The sequence below is a fragment of the Ranitomeya imitator genome, chromosome 1, assembly GCF_032444005.1.
Source record: "Ranitomeya imitator isolate aRanImi1 chromosome 1, aRanImi1.pri, whole genome shotgun sequence".
Classification (NCBI taxonomy): domain Eukaryota; kingdom Metazoa; phylum Chordata; class Amphibia; order Anura; family Dendrobatidae; genus Ranitomeya; species Ranitomeya imitator.
In genome coordinates, this window is record NC_091282.1 from 849,069,044 (window position 1) to 849,092,290 (window position 23,247).

Consider the following 23,247-nt stretch of genomic DNA (forward strand, 5'->3'; position numbering starts at 1 on the left):
CCCGCTGGGGTCGAAACGTTACCCGAATTGAATAGTCCGCCACCCATTTACCTCCTAAAAAAGCACCTGGTGATGTTTATTGTATATGTTAATAAAGAAACTACACAGTTTGCTGAACTTTCAACCATTATACAGTATGGAGCATCATGTGTAGCCATTATACAGTATGGAGCACTGTGTGGCCATTATACAGTATGGAGCATCGTATGGGGCTCATTATACTGTATGGAGCAATATATGGGGCTCATTATACTGTATGGAGCAATATATGGGGCTCATTATTCTGTAAGGAGCGCTGTGGTGCCCAGAATACTGTATGGAGGACTATACTGTCTGATTTATGACCTATTGTAGAAGGTACAATAGTTATCACTCATGTAATGTATGGGGGGACTGTATATGAGATGAGAGCCCTATAGGGGGGCTGTACTGTATGTGTTTGGGGGGGCGCCATTTTGAAGTACGCCTCAGGCAGCAGTGTGGCTAGGTTCACCCCTGGCCTCACTCAACACAGCTGCATTGAGCAAGACCATGCCCATGTACCCAGAATGTGGCCATGAGTGTGCACATCAGTTGTGAGGGCATGGTTGGACTCGGGGCCGATATTAAGGGGGTGAACATTGGACAGTTACCCAGGACTCCCATTCTCTTGGGGGCTCCCAGCATCTCCATCAGGATCTGCACTGATAATAACATTAAGCTAGTTTAAAAAAATAAAAGATACACATATTTGGTATCACTGCATTCATAACTCTCTGATATATCAAAATATAAAGTAAATTAGTCCAATCGGTTAAGGGAGTATTGAGAAAAAAATCAAAAGACCAGAATTACGTTTTTTTTGGCCACCGCAACATTGCAATAAAATAAAATAAGATGCAATCAAAACATTGTATGTTCCCCAAAATAGTATTTGTAAAATCAGCAGCTCAGGACACAAATAATAAGCCCTAGCACAGCCTCATTTCCAGAAAAATTAACACTGTACGGGTTTCAGAAAATGGCGACAAAAGGAAAGAATTTATTTTACAAATTTCAGAATTTTTTTTAAAAATAACTATACATGTTTGGTTTCTGCGTACTCATACCGATTTGGAGAATCATATTGCTCAATCATTTTTATCATATAGTAAAGATGCTAACTAATAAAACTCAAAAAAACATTGTGGAATTGTACTTTTTTTTGCAATTTCAACTTGGATTTTTTTCCCCCCATTTTCCAGTGCACTATGTGGTTGAATGAATGGTGTCACTCAAAAGTACAATTCGCCCTACAAAAAAAAAAAGCCCTCATACAGCCATGTGGAAGGAAAAGTAGAAAAACTTATGGCTCTTGAAAGAAAAAGAGGAAAAAGCAAACGTGGAAAATCGCCTTGTGATAAACATATAATAGGAGCACAAGAGCTCCCTGCAGGCTCAATCCTTCAGATGTTCATGATCGGTTACTAAGAAAATAAAAAATAATCATATCATATCCTAGTGACCCCATAACAACACAAGACCGGAAGTGTTGTCATAGGGACTCTGGAGCACCAGGATAGTCTCTCTCTGCACGTCCTGTATGACACAGCCCAATGATGTGAACGGATGTGTGCCTGTGTGAACCCCCCTTTAACTATAAGCAATGTGATCAATGTGTAATCCAAACGCCATGTTATTTTCTATACCCAATTTTAATTACATTTGTAATTGTGACTTTTTTGTTACAGAAGTTGCCTGGAAACACGTGACCCCTATTGCGCATGGGATCCAGACAACAGCCTCTGCGTATTTATTCATCTTAGACCCAGGTATGAATGAAATAAAATATTTGGGTATACATATGTACAGGATCTATTGAAAAAAAAACATATTAATAAACTATGTATTTTCTCCTGTTTATGGACAGTTTGTAATAAAAATGAATGCGAGGCAGTTCAGCCTTTGGTACCTGCACTCTGGCGTTTCTATGTAAGGGGTTCTGTCATCAGATTTCACAATAGCGACTGCGCGCATTAATCAATAGATGGATGAGGCTGGTGTACCTGCTTTAAAAGTCCATGTCGGTATGTCTGTATATTCATTTAGAAAGTTTAACTCCCTGATATATTCATTATAGAATCTATTTTCAAAGTATCTATATCAGTCTCATTAGGTCAATGAGATATACAGTATTAAATAATGTATGCAGGTTTATTGTTAAGTATGGTAACACATCCACTGTCAGTATTCCCTCTTTTATACTTATTTCAGCCAAACAGAGAAGTGTTGTCTGAATCTATGTTGTTTTTTTAAGGAGAAATGTAAAGAGTAATCATCGTTTTAATTATTTTTTCCTTAAATCAATAGTACATGTGAAAATAAGAACATTGTATTGTATCAGAGAAATTTGCTTCCTTCTTCTGCCACCTCTTCTTTCTTCTTCTTCTTTCTTTTTTCTTTGTTTCTTCTTCTTCTTCCTCCTCCTCTTCTTTCTTCTTCTTTTGTTTTTTCTTTCTTCTTCTTCTTCCTCCTCTTCTTCTTTCTTCTTCTTCCTTTTTCTTCTTTCTCTTCTTTCTTTGTTTCTTTCTTCTTTCTTCTTTTTTTTTTCTTCTTTTTTCTTCTTCTTCCTTCTTCTTCCTCTTCTTCTTCTTCTTCTTTCTTCTTTCTTTCTTCTTCCTGTTCCTCCTCTTATTTCTTCTTCTTATTCTTCTTCTTTCTTTGTTTCTTTCTTCTTCCTCAATCTTCTTTCTTCTTCTAGTTCTTTATTCTTTCTTTGTTTCTTTCTTCTTCTTCTTCTTCTTCTTCTTCTACTTCTTCCTCTTCCTCAATCTTCTTTCTTCTTCTTCTTTATTCTTTCTTTCTTTGTTTCTTTCTTCTTCTTTTTCTTACATTGCTGTGCGATATGATAACAGTTGCAGACACAGACATTCTGCTTAAAGTTTACCTTAAATGATAGGTACACTTTAAGAGGAGGTCTAATGGAGAGATCTAAGGGGGTGTACTAACTAAGCTTAGTAGTTCAGTGCAGAATGTGGTGTTAATGTAATGCTTCTAAAAAATGGATTATGATGATCCTTGTACACATTTGTATAAATTGCGCCTTCCACTGAGAGAGTACATGTCAGTATGAGAAAAATATTACTTGACAGATTCTTTCATAATACCATTTATCACTACTGATACAAGGTTTATTATAATTTAAAGGGATTGTCCATTAATTCCAACAACCCCTTTGTAAATGAAACAGTTCCCTATGTAAAATAAAAACAGCATATTCTTAGCTACTTTGTGACAAGCTTCTTTAGTACTTGATAGAGGACCCTTTGGCTGTTATGACATGCTGCAAATGTGTTGCTTAGCAGAAGACTAGCTTTGGACAGTGTTCCTAAGGAATTATCCTGTTAGCGGGTCCAATGATGCCCAAGCTTCACTTTCCTTACAGAAGCTTTTTTTCCAAGTGTTTCCTGATACTTCATTGAATTCATCCTGCCCTCCATAATGCTGTCTTGACAGTCCATCTGCGGCCTTGGATGGGCTGCAGCGGTCTCTCTCTCTTTGGATGAAGCAGTTTCAGGTGATGGAAGTACTGCATCTCATCAGTTGATGCTGACGGGCTGCAGTGCTCATGTGACCTAACAATGAAAGTCTCCTGCCATCCCTATTCTCTATTCCCTGCCCTTCTCCTACCTCCCGTGTCAGACTCACAGGTCACTCTTGTTTCAGTGACCTGCCTCCACTGACCAAAATATTTTGGAAGCACCTTTAGTGGGATCCCTTAGCAGTATCCAGGCTTATTTCTATAATCACTTACTTGCTTGATAAAACACTGTATTAGTCAGTAACGGTGGAGATCTGCTATATTTAGTAGCTTCAGCACGTAGCCTCAGTCCAATAATTGAAAGGACAAAGCGGCATTCACCAACTATAAGAGCAATCTTCTTTATTGTAATCCATAAGTGATTGCCAGGTTATAGGAGGTTATGCTCAGAGCATGGTCAAAGAGGCTTCTGTCAGTGCAGCACCAACAGGTTAAGGCCTCCTTCACACATACTGGTGAAATCCATGGTCAATGTCCATGTGCCATCCGTATTTATGTATGTGACATTCATGTGACAACCATGTTTCCGTTTGCTGTCCATGTGTCTGTGTGCCCGTGTGTCACATCCATGGGGCATCCATGTGACAAGAACCGGCGCCTGGGAAAAGCAGTACAGTTCACGCTGATCCCAGGCACCAGCTGCTGAAGGAACTTCTCATCATTGTCGCCTGGTCTACCTGAGATTAGCAAGTCTAGGCAACAATGATGGGAGCTGTATTTAGCACCCACTGTGTATGTCCTGTGTAAAATTAAGAATTCAATAATTTTCTCAAGGTGCTAGAGGTGATCTCATTGAGGTCACCACAGTTCATCGGGCCACTCACAATAAGCTTCCCGTGGAAATCACAGCTTCGGTGCTTTACAGTAACCTCATTAACGTCATCGCAGGTAACTGAAGCTGCGCTCTCAGCAGCTTAGTGTCTCCTGGATTTCAGCCTAAATGGTCGCATCATGCCACCATTCAGCTTGAAATACGGATGAAGCAGGGATGGATTACGGCATGGGACAGTATGGATTATCTTCTCATCGGACAGGTTATTAATATCAACCCACAGCTGTCTGTTTAACCTCTGCTGGTTAGAATTTATAGGGGGGCCCTACATAATTTTTTTATGGGGTGCCCCGTAAACTCATTAGTAGAGGCTAAGCAAACACCTGTGAGCCTGGGAACCTTTTGGGATATTGTCCCTTTTTCCAGATTATTAACATCAGCCCCAGCTATGGGCTTTCCCTCTGCTGGTTATGAAACTTACATGGGAGCCCAAGCCATATTTTAAATGTAATTCTTAATATTACAAAGAAGGAACACAGCCGATGCTGAATACAACTCCCATCATAGTTACCTAGTCGCGCTGATCACAGGGAGACTAGGCAACAATGACGAGAGCTGCCTTCACCAGCCGGCACCTTTGGAACAGGGGGAACTGTAACACTTTTTCCCTTGCAACAGTACGTGTCACGCTGACGACACACAGATGTCATCAGTGTGCATGTGTGCAGCACGCATTTTGTCCATGGAGCGGGTAAAAAAAAATGGCATGTCTGTGCGTTTTCACCCAAAAAAAAAATCATAAAATAAAATAAAAATATATGAAATCAATAAATACATGTACTTATGTATAAAAAAATACACATATCGCCACGTCCGGAATGACCCGATCTATGAAACTGTCAAACTATTGAACCCCTTCAGTAAACTGCATAAAAAACTAGTAAATAACTTGGCACACAAAGTATGCTTTTTCATCATACCAACAAAAAAGTATAAAAAAAAGCGATCAAAAAGTTGAATATAAATGAAAATTGTATCACTGAAAACGTCATCTTGTCGTGTAAAAAACAAGCCAACATACAGCTACGTCAACGGACAAATAAAAAAGATATAGCTCTCAGAGTACAGAGATGCAAAAACCATTCTTTTTTATATAAAACTGTTTTTATAATGTAAAAGTGGCAAAACAAAAAAAAAACATATATATCTATGTGGTATATATGTAATCGTACTGACCCAAAGAATATATTTGTCTTATCACTTTTAGCATACTGTGAACAGCATAAGAAAAATCCTCAAAAAACAATTCCTGTTTTTTGTTCATTCTGCCTCCCAAAAATCAGAATAGAAAACAATCAAAAATGTTATGTGCCCAGAAAATAGTACCAATGAAAATCTAATCTCGTCCTGCAAAAACCATGCCATCATATGACTTTAAGTCTCCTCATCTCGGCATGACGCCTCTCACACAGCCAAACCAGATCTCCGCTTTGCACTGATGAGGGGCAGTACCCCCGAAACACAGTGTCTGCAAATTGAGATTCTGGTTTGGATATTATCCTAAGTCATGTGACAAGGTTCATTAAAGGGTCAACATTGACTTGTAGGATTGCTACCTTCCAATAGGTGGCACTAGAGTTCTAGCTCTCTTCCTCTCTGAAGAGACAATTTGCATAATTATCATATGACTTTGGCGGCAAAAAAGTGGAAAAATAATAGCTTTCAAAATATAGCAATGCAAAAACTTTAGTTTTCAAAAAAAGCGCTTTTTAGTGTGTGACCGCAACCAAACGTAAAAAAAACTATATAAATCTGGTATCGATGTAATTGCACCCACCAGAAGAATAAAGCTGTCTAATCACTTATACCACTTGAGGAACGGCATAAAAAATAAATAAAACCAATTCTTCACCTGCTGTTTATTTGTTCATTCTCTCTCCCAAAAATCGCAGTAAGGCTCAGCTCACATTTATCATGCGCTCTGCGCTGAGCACTTACACCTGGGTTTCCGTGTAACTCTGTGAAATATGTGATTCAGATGGCATCCCCTGGGAAGATTCCTTATAATGAGGCAGATGGAGATACTAGGGACATAGTCTGGTCTATGATCCAGGAGTAGCCGTCTTTTTAATTTAGATTGTGAGCCTCAACGGGGACAGCGATGATAATGTGTGCAATCTGTAAAGCGCTGCGGAATATGTTAGCGCTATATAAAAATAAAGATTATTATTTAAGATTATTATTAAGCATCCTATAAACGCGCGGTTGTCCGCAATTTTGTGCACCTCTGGAAAGGACACTGCAGAACAGAGGCCAGACGGAGTCCAGAGTAACTCTGTTGCCTCATTATAGTGAATGGATCCCTCTGAGTTTTCATCTGAATCATGTCATTCAGAGATTTAGATGGAAACCCCAATGTAAGTGCTCAGCTTAGTGCACAGGATAAACTTGATCCAAAATGTTATGTAAAATGTACCCAATAAAAGCTTCAACTCAATCCACAAAAAAAGCAAGTTCCAACTCAGGTTTGTCATCTGTCACTAAAAATATAGGGGGTTTCTACGTTACTGGTAGTGCAGTGGAAAATCGCTATGGCTCCTCTCCCCATAAAAGAAATTCAGGGAATTCTGCGTTCCCAAATCCAAATGTTTTCCACCCTTATGAGCCCACAGTATACCTAAACCGCAGATAGCTTAAACATTTGGCATTTCTGTAGTGATGAGAGCCTGAATAATTTATGGAAGCATGTCTCCAGAAGCACAAGCAGGGCATGATATATGGACACTACAGTGTACTAGGCATTACAATGTACTGGGCACTACACAGATTTGCAATTTTCACTCAGCAACATCCACTGCTGCTTGTTTCTGGAAAACAGTCAGGGAGTCAAAATCATCACTACACCTTTTATAAATTCGTAGAGGGGTGTAATCTCCAAAATGGGGTCACTATAAAGGGAATTCTGCTCTTCTGGAACTTAAGGGTGCTGCATATGGAGTCTATTCTACAATAATTTGTTCTCCAAGAGTAAAAGAGTGCTCCTTCCTGTGTGTCTAAGCAGTACTGTACAGCCACGAATGGGGTATTACCACATTCATCAAAAATTGTGTGACACATTTTGGTGCCATTTTTACCCATTTCACCTTGTGAAAATATATGATTTGGGGCTAAAACACAAGTTTTGTGATAAAAATTCAATTATTTTTTCTTCACTGCCCAGTGGTATAAAATTCTGTGACACACCTGTGGTGTCAATATGATCACTGTACCTTTAGATGGTTTCATTTAGAGGTGTAGTTTGTAAAATGTGGTTAATTATGGGGGAGTTCAGCTGTTCTGTTACCTCTAGGGCTCTTCCAGTGGGTCTTGGCACAGGCAAACCATGACAACAAAATCTGAACTATGATATGGCACTTCTTCCTTCTGAGCTTTCCACTCTGCCTGAAAAGCATTCCCCAATTACATGTAGGGTATTGACACCCTCAGGAGAAATTGCCCAACAAACTGTGCGGTCCATTAACCCTTATAAAAATTAAAAACTTGGGGCCAGAACAACATTTTAGTGGTAAAGATTTAATTATTGTTTCTTTACTGCCCAATGATATAAAATTCTATGAGGCACATGTGGTGTCAGCATTCTCACTGCACCCCTAGATGAATTCATTGGGTGGTGTAGTTTGTTAAATGGGGTCACTTATGTGGTGGTACTGCTTTTCTGGCATCTCAGAGGCTCTGTCAATGGGACATGACATCCTCATACTAATCCAGCAAAATCTAAACTCCAATATGGCGCTTCTTCCTTTCTAAGCTTTGCACTATTCCTCAAAAGTAGTTTTTGACCACATATGGGGTATTGGTGTAATTAGGAGAAATTGCATAACGAAATGTACCATTTATTTTCTACTATTACCCCTTTTGTAAATTAAAAACTTGGGGCCAAAGCAACATTTTAGTGGAAAAAATGGCAATTTTTAATTTACTCGGCTCAATATTATACAATTCTGTGAATTGGCTGAATGTTAAAAATGCTCACTACACCCCAAGATGAATTCCTGAAGAGGTATAGTTTCCAAAATGTAGTCACTTGTGGGATTTTCTGCTATTTTGGCATTTCAGGGGCTCGTCAAATGTGACATGGCATCCGCAATCTATTCCAGCCAAAATTGAGCTCCAGAATTCAATTGTTACTCCTTCCCTTCCAAACCCTGCTGTTTTCTGAACAGTAGTTTTCCACTACATATGAGGTATCAACGTACTCAGGAGAAATTGTACAACAAATTGTATAATTCATTTTCTTCTCTTACCTTTGTGAAAATGAAAATTTGGGGCAAAACCAACATTTTAATGGGAAAAATGTATCTTTTCATTTTTACAGCTCAGTGTTATACAATTCTGTGAAGCACCACACCTCTACATAAGTTCCTTGAGGGGTGTATTTTCCAAAATGTGGTTACTTGTGGGAGGTTTCCATTGTTTAGGCATATTGAAGGCTCTGCAAACGTGACATTATGTCTGCTTTCGATTCCAGCCAATTTTGCGCTCCAAAATGCAAATGGCACTCCTTCCCTTGCAAGCCCTGCCATGCATGGATGTTACAGGAAAAAATGTTAGGAAAGATCCTTTGCTGAAAAATTAAAAAAAGGGAAAAAAAAACACCTCATGCACACCTTAGACTGGGTATGTTTACACATAGAGCTTTTGCTGTGTGTTTGCACTTTATCATTGTTTTCAGTGGTAAAAAAAACCATCATCGGTAAATGCAATTTTAACATTTTGCTACCTTATCTGGGCATGTGGTGTGTGTGACATGGTCAGACACATCTTGTTTCATTTATGAAGGAGGGACTCTGAAACTACAAAGCCTATACGGACAATGCAAGAACTGCCAAAAATTTGAAGGAAGGGGGACTTCAATACACCCTGTATTAGACATTAAAGGAAGGCCTCAAATACATTCTGTTAACATTGCTAGGTAGTTGGACTCCTAGACTCATAAAGGCTACAAACTAAGTGCAAGGGCTGCCAGAAATTTAGGACTCCAATACACCCTGGAAGACACATACAGGAGAACCTCAGAATAAAATTTGGTCACATTTTAAAAAGAGTGGGACTGCAACACAGGTAAAGCCTATGCACTAGTTTCAAGGTCTAGAAAAAAATTAAAGGAGGGATTGCAATACACTCTGGAAGACACATAGAGGATGGTCTCACCATAATTTTTAAAAACAGTGGGACTCCTACACTGCTAAAGCCTATGCACTAAGTGCAAGGGCTGCCAAAAAATTTGAAGAAGCGACTGCAATATCCCCTGGAAGAGATTTATAGGAGGGCCTGAGAAAACATTTTTTCCCATTATTAAGGAGTGGGACTCCTAGACTTCTAAGGCGTATGCGCAATGTGCATGGGCTTCCAAAATTTAGAAGGAGTCACTCCAATACACACTGGAAGACATGCAGAGGAGGGACTCAAAATAATTTTTTCCCATTACTAAGAAGTGGGAACTACTAGAATGGTAACTAGAGATGAGCAAATTGGGTCCCTGCTTATTTGGCAAGCTATAAATAATAATCTTTATTTTTATATAGCGCTAACATTCCGCAGCGCTTTACAGGTTTGCACACATTATCATCGCTGTCCCCGTTGGGGCTCACAATCTAAATTCCCTATCAGTATGTCTTTAGAATGTGGGAGGAAACCAGAGTACCCGGAGGAAACCCACGCAAACACAGATGTTGTCCAAGGTGGGATTAGAACCCAGGACGCCAGCACTGCAAGGCTGCTGTGCTAACCACTGCGCCACCGTGCTGCCTAAGCTATAGAGTTTACTGAGTAAGCTGCAAAGGGAATCCTAATACATGGATCGCGCCGGCTGATCAGCTGTTCGTCCCCGCAGCTTCATGTGTCGCGGCTGTGTCACAGTCACAACACATGCATGGAGAGACGGATAAGCAGGTGTTGGCTAACCAGCCAGACATTGTGATAGTAGAGAAGGATCAGAAGACATCAATGATAATAGATGTGGCTGTGCCAAGTGAAAGCAACATCAGAAGGAATCTGAGAAGCTGGAGAAACACCAGGGCCTCAAAGGAGAACTGGAGAAGATGTAGAAGGTGAAGGCAACAGTGATTCCAGTGGTGATAGGAGCACTTGGAGCAGTGACCCTTAAGTTGGGAAAATGGCTACAGCAGATCCCAGGAGCAACATCTGAACTCACTGTCCAGAAAAGCGCAATGCTGGGAACAACTAAGATCCTGCGCAGAATCCTCAAACTGCCAGGCCTCTGATAGAGGTCCTGAGAATGAGACAGGACAACAAAAAGGGCCACCCCCATTGGATGGTGAGAAGGAAGGTTTATATATATATATATATATATATATATATATATATCTACACAGTTGAAACTAGAAGTTTACATACACTATAAAAACACGCATATGCATACATATATGTTTTTCTCAATATCTGACATGACATCAGAATAAACCTTTCCCATTTTAGGTCAATTGAGATTACCATAATTATTAATATTTGCCAAATGCCAGAATAGTGAGAAAGAGAGAATGTTTAAGGCATTTTTATTACTTACTGCAAAGTCCTAAGTTTACATACACTAAGATTACTATGCCTTTAAACAATTCTGGACTGCCCCTATGACGATGTAATGCGTTTGGAAGCTTCTAATAGGTTTTTTTGGCAACATCTGAGTTAATTAGAGACACAGCTGTGGATATATTTTAATGCCCACCTGAAAAACACTGCTTCTTTGTGTAGCATCATGGGAAAGTCTCAAGAAATCAGCCAAGATATCAGGAAGTGAATTGTGGGCTTGCGCAAATCTGTCTCATCCTTGATTTCAAGATACCTGAAGGTGCCTTGTTCATCTGTACAAACAATTATATGCAAGTACAAACAAGATGGGAATGTTCAGTCATCATACCATTCAGGAAGGAGATGGGTTCTGTGTCCCAGACATGGACATGCTTTGATCCGACATGTGCCTATCAACCCAAGGACAAAAACAAGAGACGTTGTGAAGATGATGGCGGAAGCTGGTAAGATTGTGTCAATATCCACAGTGAAACGAGTACTGTATCAACATCGCCTGAAAGGCCACTCTTCCAGGAAGAAACCATTACTCTAAAAGAAACATAAAAAAGCCAGATTAATGTTTGCAATTGCACACAGGAACAAATACCTTAATTTTTGCAGACATGTCCTGTGGTCTGATGAAACTAAAATTGAACTTTTGGGCATAATGACCTTTGCTACGTTTGGAGGAAAAAGAGAGAAGCTTGGAAGCCTAAGAACACCATCCCAGCTGTGAAACACGGAGAAGGCATACTCATGTTGTGGGGTTGTTTTGCTGCAGGAGGGACTGGTGCACTTCACCTAATAGATGACATCATGAGAAAAAAAGATTATGTGGCAATACTGAAGCAACATCACAAGACATCAGCCAAGAAGTTAAAGCTTGGGCGGAAATGGGTCTTCCAAATGGACAATGACCAGAAGCATACTTCCAAAGTGGTAACAAAGTGGCTCAAGGCAACAAAGTCAATGTTTGGAGTGGCCATCACAAAGCCCTGATCTCAATCCTATTGAAAATTTCTGGGCAAAGCTGAAAAGGAAGGTGCGAGCAATGCGACCTACAAACCTGGATCAGTTACAAGGGTTTTGGCAGGATGAATGGACCTAAATTCCAACCAACTATTGTGAGAAACTTATGGAAGGATATCCTAAACATTTCAACCAAGTCATTTCATTCAGTTTAGGGGCAATGGTACCAAATACTAATGAAATGTATGTAAACTTTTCACTTTACACTAAGTAATAAAAATGCCTTAAAACATTCTCTCGCTCTCATTATTCTGGCACTTGGCAAAAATTAATAAATATGGTAATCCTAATTGACCTAAAACTTTATTCATTACATAGTAGAATGTGTTGAGATTGAGAACAATAAAACCTAAAAATGATCAACATAAATCACAACTAATATCCCACTCAGGTCTGGAGTTGGAATGATGCTCAAAATCAAAGTGGAAAATGAAGTTACAGGCTGATCCAAATTCAGTGGAAATGCCTCAAGACAAGGAAATGATGCTCAGTAGTGTGTGTGGCCTCCATGTACCTGTATGACCTCCCTACAACACCTTGGCATGCTCCTGATGAGGCGGCGGATGGTCTCCTGAGGGATCTCCTCCCAGATCTGGACTAAACCATCCGCCAACTCCTGGACAGTCTGTGGGGCAACATGACGTTGGTGGATAGTGCGGACATGATGTACCAGATGTGTTCAATCGGATTCAGGTCTGGGGAACGGGAGGGCCAATCCATAGCTTCAATGCCTTCATCTTGCAGGAACTGCTGACACACTCCAGCCAAATGAGGTCTGGCATTGTCCTGCATTAGGAGGAACCCAGGGCTAACTGCACCAGCATATAGTCTCACAAGGGGTCTGAGGATCTCATCTCGGTACCTAATGGCAGTCAGGCTACCTCTGGAGAGCACATGGAGGGCTGTGCGACCCACCAAAGAAATGCCATCCCACACCATTACTGACCCACTGCCAAACTGGTCATGCTGAAGGATGTTGTAGGCAGCAGATCGCTCTCCACGGCATCTCCAGACTCTGTCACATCTGTCACATGTGCTCAGTGTGAACCTCCTTTCATCTGTGAAGAGCACAGGGCGCCAGTGGCAAATTTGCCAATCCTGGTGTCTGTGGCAAATACCAAGCATCCTGCATGGTGTTGGGCTGTGAGCACAACCCCCATCTTTGGACATCGGGCTCTCAGACCATCCTCATGGAGTCGGTTTCTAACCGTTTGTGCAGACACATGCACATTTGTGGCCTGCTGGAGGTCATTTTGCAGGGCTCTGGCAGTGCTCCTCCTGTTCCTCCTTGCACAAAGGCTGAGGTAGCGGTCCTGCTGCTAGGTTGTTGCCCTCCTACGGCCCCCTCCATGTCTCCTGGGGTACTGGCCTGTCTACTGGTAGTGCCTCCAGCCTCTGGACACTACGCTGACAAACACAGCAAACCTTCTTGCCACAGCTCGTATTGATGTGCCATCCTGGATGAGCTGCACTACCTGAGCCCCTTGTGTGGGTTGTAGAGTCCGTCTCATGCTACCACGAGTGTGAAAGCACAGCCAACATTCAAAAGTGACCAAAACATCAGCCAGAAGGCATTGGTACTGAGATGTGGTCTGTGGTTCCCACCTGCGGAACCACTCCTTTATTGAGTGTGTCTTGATAATTGCCAATAATTTCCATCTGTTGTCTATTCCATTTGCACAACAGCATGTGAAATTGATTGTCAAACAGTGTTGCTTCCTAAGTGGTCAGTTTGATTTCACAGAAGTTTGATTCACATGGAGTTATATTCTGTTGGTTAAGTGTTCCCTTTATTTTTTGAGCAGTGTATATATACATATATATATATATATATATATATATATATATATATATACAGTATATATATATATATATATATATATATATATATATATATATATATATATATATATATTATACTGTATATACATCATGACCCTGTAGACATGTTGGAGGGAGAGGATAAGAAAAAAAGAAGAAAACAAGATCCGTATACCCCTGTTTAGGTGGGAAGGGGTGCCTGGCAATAACAATACACCAAGAAATAAGGAACATTAGAATTGTCTTTATGTTTTGCTGCTGTATCCAGTTTGGATACCCAATAGTTGTAGGGCACAGAGGAATCACAGAGGACACTGGTACGGTCGGCTAGGTACTCCTTCACCATCTTCTAAATTTTTTCCCTCCTTGACAGAGTACCCCGCGCATCAGGGCCTGGGTGCTTGGATAGTCTAAGAAAACTGTCCCAGACCTTGGATAGTGCTCCCCTGCTTCTGTTGGACCTGGTGTGTGGACAACCAATAAGTAGAGACGAGGGATACAAAGGACTATGACCTCTGCCGCCAGTGTTGTCAGATGGCAATTTTTGTACTAATTATTCAACTAGGGCCTTCTGGTACTGCACCATTTTAGTAGCCTTCTCCGCCTCAGGAAGGAGAGATGGAATGATCTCCTTGTAGCATGGGTCGAGAAGAGTGAATAACCAGTAATGTGTTGGCCAAAATGCATATAACGCAATCGTCACAGGAAAGGCAGCAAGTTATAGTCAGCCATGTGTACCAGACTCCCAACAGGCAAGATTTCCTTGTCGCTACCAGAAGGATGACTTTCCAGCTCCTCCTCTTCAACTCATCCACACTGAACAGATGGGATGAAGTTGGTGTGGGTAGCACCCCCTGTAGCCCAAGCAACCATCTCCTGTTCCTCCTCCTCCTCAGCCTCCTCAGCCTCCTCCTCCTCATTATCACCCACTCTGCGCTGAGAAGATGAGATGAGGCTGGGCTGGGTAGTATCACCCTGAGCTATTTCTTCCTCCATCTCTACCCAGTCCATATGTAAAGCCCCCTCTTTAATTGTGAGCATCGAGCGTTTGAATAGACACAGAAGCTGGATGATTACGCTGATTATGGTGTCATTGCTGCTCACCATCTTTGTTGATTCGTCGAAGTTTTGGAGAACCTCACAGATGTCAGACATCCCTGTCCACTCGTCAGTTGTTATGTGAGGAGGCTGAAGTCCATACCGACGGGCATGTTGTAGCTGGTATTCAACTACTGCCCTCTGCTGCCCACAAAGCCTTGCCAACATAAGCAATGTGGAGTTACAGCCTATCGTCAGTTTACACAACAGTTGGTGAGCTGGCACTTGCAAGCGATGCTGCAGCATTGCCAGACTGGCGGCAGCTGTTGGTGACTTGCGGAAATGGGAGCACACATGGCATACCTTAACAAGTAGCTGGTAGGCAAATCTGGGTAGGTTATCAGAAACCACTAAGTTGAGCACGTGGGTCAGGCATGGTATGTGTGCTAGGTTGCCAAGCTTCAGATCCGCTACCAGGTTACAGCCATTATATCAGGACTAAGGAAGTAGACCCTCTGGGTCACGGCTTCAGAGCCCCCGAGCACGAGTGAACCAGATGATGCCACCCCCTGTACTGGGAGAGTTAGGGACAGGCCCAAGGAGGGTGAAGCCACAACTGCCGGAGCCAAAGGGACGACTGAAGTTAGAACACAGAGAGAACGCCAGACGGAGGGAAGACGGAACTAGTGAACTGACTAGAATGGTGGAGGTACTGGACAAATGGAGGCAGCAAAGACAAGGTACTGACCGGTAAGATGCTAGCACACGATAGGTGGAGACAACGGAGACTCAGGACTGGCAGGGTACGGCAGGAACACAGGACTGGCAAGGTAAGGCAGGAACGCAGAGCTGGCAGGAGACGGCAGGAACACAGGACTGGCAGGACACGGCAGGAACACAGGACTGGCAGGACACGGCAAGAACACAGGACTGGCGGGACATGGTTACTTTGCTGCCATGTTTTTCTTTAGCATGGATAATACAGAGTCTGTTTTTGTTTTACCACATGTTCACTATTATAATGTTATAATTAGTCTGAAATGTTTCTGTTTAGCAGTTCCGATTCTGTTCATATCTGTGTACTGAACAGAAGCCATGACACTTTGTTGGATCTACCGCATGACATTATATCAACAGTGACCAACAGAAACCATTGACTTATAATGCTGTTAAATGGGTTCCATCGTGTTGTCCATCCATAGCTCTGTCCTATTCTTCCTGTGAAATTTGTCAAAAACTGTGAAATAGACTTCTGCTGAAGCTAATGGCACAGATGTGATTATAATCTTAGTACAGTAATTATTTATATGCATTCATATTAGTGTATTATCCCATAGGTCTCAATGTTTTAACTAGTATGAATGTTTTCCAGGGCTCATCATGAGCAAGACCTCGGTGGAGAACAAACATCTCACCTTGGAAACTGTGATGGTGAGTTTAATTGACCTCTGAGGAAAGTCACCTATTTTAAGACTTAAAGCGTTATTCCCATGTTATATACAGGATAGATGTTAACTTACTGATCGCATGGTGTCTGACCAGACTCAAGAATGAAACTCTAAGGTACCAATGCTTTATTCATTGTCTATGGAAGTTCCCGATATAGCCGAGTACAGCATTGGGAAATCTCCTGCAGTTCCAAAGGCGATGGGTACAGTGGTGGCCCTGCTCAAACAAGGCATTTCAGAGACCTGTACTTTGGATCAGTGGGGGTCACAGCCGTGAAACCCCAGTGCCTAGTAGGTTATCACCTATCCTATCGACATAATGTATTGAAAAACCTTAATTTATTTTACGGAAATAAGGTAAACAATAACGAGTGTTTAGTTTTTTGTTGGGTTTTTCAGTGTTTCAGATTATCCCTTAAAAACATATTAATTCATTAAAATTACCCCAAACAAACAATAATATTCTATAAATACAACATGGCACTCATATAGCTAGATTCCAAATAACCATATTGTTACAGAAAATCCATATACCAACAATTAGATATTTGGTGATTACTAGGGGTCACATGCATATGTGCAAAAACAATATACATCTAGAAAACAGTATTAAGTTAACTTGGGCCACAGATAAAAATTGATCAGTATTAGGCTAGGGACACACGACACTATAAAAAATCGTTCAGAGTGTCATCCAGAAAAGTGAGACAAATTGTTTCTCACTTGTCATCCGTGTGCAGTCCATATGCAATAAGCTTTTTATTACAGCAGCAGCTATTTATTAATTATTTAAATACAATTTACAGTTTCCTAGATTACAGAAGTGCAATGTATCCACGCTATATTGTCGCTCTGTATGGCATCCGATTTTTTTTTCTTGCACCCATAGATCTGAATGAGTGAGTCTCATCTGATTTTTGATTTTTTCACATGCCGATTCAGTTAGTGAAAAAAATAACTCATCTCAACTGCTCCATTGAATAACATTGGTCCAAGCGTGGTACTATGTTTTACTAGTTATGTTTTATTATGGAAAAGAATGAGAAAAAGTGGGCCTGGATTAGACATACAAAGATGTAACAGCTCCTACCTGCCGAACAACTCCGGAGCCTGTGCCAGCCCCGTGATGTACATTTTCAATCTGACCTGCGCCGTAAGCATGCAGTGCAAGGGGTTAATGAATATGAAATATTGGCTTACAAATTTAGACTTGTCCTAATTAATATTTACACTTGTTTTTTCCCAACAGGTTTATTCACACAGAGCTTTATGGAACACAGGGGTGTTGAAGTATCTGTCAACATGCTGGTTGTTTCCACTGTGGCGGCATTTGTAGTGGGCGCGCTCTTGTCAGGTCTAGGGGTGTGCTTGTTGAGCTCTCAACAGAGCAGGAAACTGAGGTGCAGACAAAAAGAGAAGAACAGTGGCCTCATAGTGGCCAATTCTGTGAAAAGTGTGAGTAGAAGTAGAGACTTAGGCCACCCAGATCGTGACACTGTCTTCACCTCTATAAAACAACATGGCTGGAATCCTGGACACAGTAAGGATCACAGCGGTATTCCACCGACCCCTGAACAGACACCTGAACAGCACAAGAGAATCATGCATTCTCAAGAATACATTAATTACTCATTGCAAAATTCATCTGCCAGTTTATTGCACCAAGACATGCACCTGTCATCTTCTAATTTACCCACAGAAAGTCAACATGAATACGAATCCAAGGATTCCAGGTTTTTCTGCCCCAAAAAAGAGGACTCCCGTTATGCACCATTAAATAAGGAAGAGTCCCACTATTTACCTCTTAAGGAAGATGAGTCTCGATATTTGTCACAGCATGAAGAAAGCGTTCGAATTGTAAACCATCACGGAGAAGACGCTTGTTGTTACCTTTCGCCTCACGTAAAAGAGTCTTGCACTCTACCTGTACCTGTGGATGAGAATCACTATTTACCTCAAAACAGGAGCAGCCCAAACTTCCTGTCCAAATGCATACAGGAATATTTAACTCCTTATGGAGAGAAAATGCAGCATCACTCATCACTAGGACTTGGCCCACATTATGTGCATGCAGAATTACCCTGCCTTTGTTCTGGCAGAAAACATAGACGTGTAGTTTCTGCTTCTACAAGTGAGAATTTTTGTCAAAGACCTTACCGAGGCAGCACTCCCCAGTTATCCTTACATCTGAAGAGAGAGATGACTTTTAACTGTGAGGACAACTGGCGAAGGCCCACTGATACAATGTACATTTATCCTCGAACATCTCAGAGCTTAACTCCTGGCTCAGATTTCAAGGTGATGCTGCAATTTGGAATGCCGCATACATCCAAATCTCAATAATTAGATTCTGTAATGAAATGATACCTTGGCAATTAGAATCTGATTTCAAGAGTCTACAAAAGAATGTAGGTTTTATTAGTAATGCAAAACAAAAAGTTAAACTTAGCGTTAAAGACTGTGAGCCCCCCAAGTCAGTAATCGAAATCTCCAATGTCTGTTCCTTTGAAGCTTTGGAAATGCACTGCTGGGGGGAAAAAATTGCATCTAGGCCATGTATGATAATGAATACTATCTTATTGAATTTTTTCGGGTGCCGTTAACAGAGCATCTGTATTAATGGGAAACCTGTATTCCCTCATCAGCCAAGCACAATATGTACAGATCAATATTTTATGAACAAGTTTTTAAAGTATTATGTTGACGAGTTCAGAGTAGTAAACCAACAATTTATGCATGGATGTGTGTGAATTAGGAATGGGTTTAATGTGTGTTTATAAGTACCAGGAAAGCAGTCTTCTACACAGCGGTCAGGTGATTAATTTCCTGATCAATTTATTTTTAAAAAAAACACTGGTTGTATCACAGACTAGCTGTGCTGGTGAAAACATAGACAAAGCTTTCTTATGGCATGGTGAACAACATCCCATATATTTATTATACCGTTATTATGCTACTGGAAAATTTAAGGTGTATTTATATTTTCTGTCCAGCATTTGTGCTGGGAAAGACCCTGGCACACATGTCAAATGGACCCATAGGCCCCCGAAAGGGTATACTAGTTTTCTGTTGGGGGTATACACCAGGAAATACTCCTAAAAAAAGTGAAATATTAACAGATCCTAATACTTTCCATAAACATTAGATAAATGTTATCTTTTCCCCTCTGACTGGCAGGATTAACATAAGATCTCATACTGCTCTGGCAAAAATTAAGAGACCACCACATCAAATCCCTGTCATGGCCAGCCCAATCTCCAGACATGAACCCCATTGAAAACCTCCGGAATGTAATCAAGAGTATGATAGATAATCACAAGCCATCAAATTATTATTATTATTAGTTATTTATATAGCACTATTGATTCCATGGTGCTGTACATGAGAAGGGGTTACATACAAATTGCAATAAACAGACTAAAAATAACAGATTGATACAGAGGGGAGAGGACCCTGCCCTTGTGGGCTTACATTCTACAGGATGGTAGGGTAGGAGACAATAGGTTGAGGGTTGCAGGGGCTCCGGTGTTGGTGAGGAGGCAGCGGGGTCATTACAGGCTGTAGGCTTTCTTGAAGAGGTGGGTTTTCAGGTTCCGTCTGAAGGATTCAAATGTGGTTGATAGTCAGACATGTTGGGGCACAGAATTCCAGAGGCTGGGGGATATTCGGGAGTAGTCTTGGAGGTGATTGGGTGAGGAGCGAATAAGTGTGGACGAGAGAAGGACGTCTTGGGAGGACCGGAGATTATGTGAGGGAAGATATCGGGAGATTAGTTCAGAGATATATGGAGGAGACAGGTTATGGATGGCCTTGTAGGTCAGTATTAGTAACTTGAACTGGATACGCTGAGGAAATGGGAGCCAGTGAAGAGATTTGCAGAGGGAAGAAGTGGAGGAGTAACCAGGAGAAAGATGAATTAGTCGGGCAGCAGAGTTAAGTATGGACTGGAGAGGTGCGAGAGTGTTAGCAGGGTGGCTACAGAAAAGGATGTTGCAGTAGTTGAGGCGGGAGATGATGAGGGCATGCACAAGCATTTTAGTAGATTGAGGGTTGAAGAAAGGACGGATTCTGGAGATATTTTTGAGCTGGAGGCGACATGAGGTGGAAAGAGCTTGGATGTGCAGTTTGAAGGACAGGGCAGAGTCAATGGTTACTCCGAGGCAGCGGACTTCCGGTGTAGGGAAAAGCGTGATGTCATTAATTGTGATAGATAGATCAGGTAAGGAAGATCTGTGATATGGAGGAAAGATGATGAGATCAGATTTGTCCACATTGAGTTTGTGGAAGTGAGAGGAGAAGAAGGAAGATATGGCTAATAGACACTCTGGGATTCTGGACAGCAGGGAGGCGACGTCTGGGCCAGAAAGGTAGATCTGAGTGTCATCAGCATACAGGTGGTACTGGAATCCATGGGACCTTATGAGTTGTCCCAGGCCAAGTGTATAGATTGAAACTGTGAGGATGTGAGGTTGTGGGTTATAAAAATCACCTAGGCAGGTTAACGGTGCAACTATTTTTATTCTATAAATCCATGATTGTACAACAAATCCATGTAGATGGCCAACATACAATGTCCCAGTCCACATGTTCCCAGTCTGAGATCTGAGGTCTCCAAAACTCCATAGTCCATCCATCCATCCATTCCAGCTTGGATATTCTCACATCGAAATCCCTCCAATGACTGCCTGATTCAATCCCCGTGTCTTTTCTCCCTCCCCTTAAACATTTCCTATAGCCCACAAAACAAAGCATATTCCATCACCTGGGATTGTAGATGAGACCCACTGTGGTGTCGGCTCCCCTGAGTCTGGCCTTAGGTTTACATAAGATTTAGCCTGCTTGTCTTCCTCTGCTGACTGAATAGAACATTTTTTCTGAGGATGAACTGACAAGCAAGGAAATGACTAATAAAGCACATCAAGCAAATTAACTATTAAAGTACACTAATATTGATGTAACTAGTGCTCCGTGCTGGAAAAAGTCTCTATGTCTTAGGCTACTTTCACACTAACGTCATGCACTGCACGTCGCAATGCGTTGTTTAGGAGCAAAAACGCATCCTGCAAAATTGCTTGCAGGATGCATTTTTTCTCCATTGACTAACATTTGCAACGATTTGCCACACGTCGCAACCGTCGTGCGACGGTTGCGCTGTGTTGTGGCAGACTATCGGCAGCAAAAAAGTTACACTTTTTTTGCTGCGTTGTGTCCGCCATTTCCGACCGCGCATGCGCAGCCGGAACTCCGCCCCCACCTCCCCGCAACTCACTATGGGCAGCGGATGCCCCGTTGTGCGGCGCTTGCACAGTATGCGTTGGTACGTCGGGCCGACGCAGCGCGATGGCCCCGTACCAACGCTAATGTGAAAGTAGCCTTAGAGCTGTGGACTCCACTCTGTGTCCATTCATCCTATAGTCTTTAGTAAGTGGCCATACCCTCACAGAAACAAAGAACTGCTTAAATTTTTGCGCCAGGAGCACTGTGAAAGACTGGTGGAAAGCATGCCAAGACGCATGAAAGCTGTGATTAAATATCATGGTTATTCCCCAAAATATTGTTTTCTGAACTCTTCCTGATTTAAAACATTAGTATTGTTGTTTCTAAATGATTATGAACTTGTTTTCTTTTATTTGAGGTCTGAAAGCATTGGTTATTTTTTTTTTAATTTTGACCATTTCTCCTTTTCAGAAAAAAATACAAAATTTATTGCTTGGAAATTCGGAGGCATGTTGTCAGAAGTTTATAGACTAAAAGAACAATTTACATTTTACTCCAAAATATACCTATAAAGAAAAAAATCAGACAAACTGAACATTGTGCAGTGGTCTCTTAATTTTTGCCAGAGCTGTATGTACAATGGTCTCATGACTTTCCCAGATGGTGGATTTTGCAAAGGATGTTGTATTTCAAAATACCTTAGAGATAAAATTGGGCCTAGTTCTCACTCCACTGGGAGCCTCTAATGTAGATTCTGTCTGATTTGATGAGGAAATGTATCTGTATTTTTCCCAGTAAAATGATGGCCACCACGATGGAACCTAGCTGACACTGTAGAAGTCACTTGTTCAATTGAGTCCATCCAGCGCTGCTGGTGTTATTCATGCGACAAATCGATCTCAGCTTGAAATAGTAGTGTTTCTGTTCCGTCAAAGGAGAAAAAAAAAAACATAAGAAATCAGAAGTCATCGGTCTTAAAGAAAAGGGGAGTGTGCTGTTACTATACTTAAAGTGTGAACTTAAATTGTGAGGAAGAGGTCTGTTCGACCACAAATGCTTAGGGAACAAACTGCAATTGATTCTTATATATCTGAATGTGGATAATTCTTCATCAGCAGTGCAGCACACCTCCATTTCTATTCTAAAACATTCTTAAAGTAGTTTTTTTTTACCCAAACCAATAAAAGAATAGCTTGCCAGAAGGCAGTTTCAAGTATATAACCAGCATAAGTATTTGAGAAAGAATGTTGACAATGACTTAGAATATGCAGTTTCATCTAAAAAGCTTCTAGAATATAAATACTCTCAGGCTAAGCAGGGGACGTTATGTGGGAACACTTCTTTATATATATATATATAGGGATTGTCTCATCTGGGCAATCATTTCTCTAAGGACCATCTGGCAGTCAGCGAATGGCAGTGGCTTCAGCAGCTAAAAGATGCTGCAGGCGGCCTCCTTTGGATGGAACCCTCTAGAGCAGGGGTCCCCAACTCCAGTCCTCAAGGCCCACAAACATGTCATGTTTTCAGGATTTCCTTAGTCTTGCCCAGGTAATAATTGCATCACCTGTGCAATGCAAAGGAAATCCTGAAAACATGACCTGTTGGTGGGCCTTGAGGACTGGAGTTGGGGACCCCTGCTCTAGAGCACAGAAACATGCTTCCATTCGGAGGCAGAGAATCTATCTTGAAAATATATTGATCATTCCATTGCCTGAATTATTACATATGATCAGAGTTTTTCACATGAAACAAACCCCTAAACATGCCATTTG

General features: G+C 41.3%; 1 protein-coding gene across 1 annotated transcript in view; it reads left to right on the forward strand.

Moving 5' to 3' along the window:
* SEMA6B (semaphorin 6B) overlaps positions 1 to 22,247 on the forward strand; it is a 170,250-nt gene extending 148,003 nt beyond the window's left edge. Inside the window, exons 15-17 of the mRNA XM_069741317.1 lie at positions 1,710 to 1,790; positions 16,180 to 16,238; positions 17,505 to 22,247. Of these exons, the coding sequence (XP_069597418.1) occupies positions 1,710 to 1,790; positions 16,180 to 16,238; positions 17,505 to 18,598 (1,234 nt within the window). The 3' untranslated portion in view covers positions 18,599 to 22,247. The remainder of the gene's footprint in view (positions 1 to 1,709; positions 1,791 to 16,179; positions 16,239 to 17,504) is intronic.
* Positions 22,248 to 23,247: the final 1,000 nt, after the last annotated feature.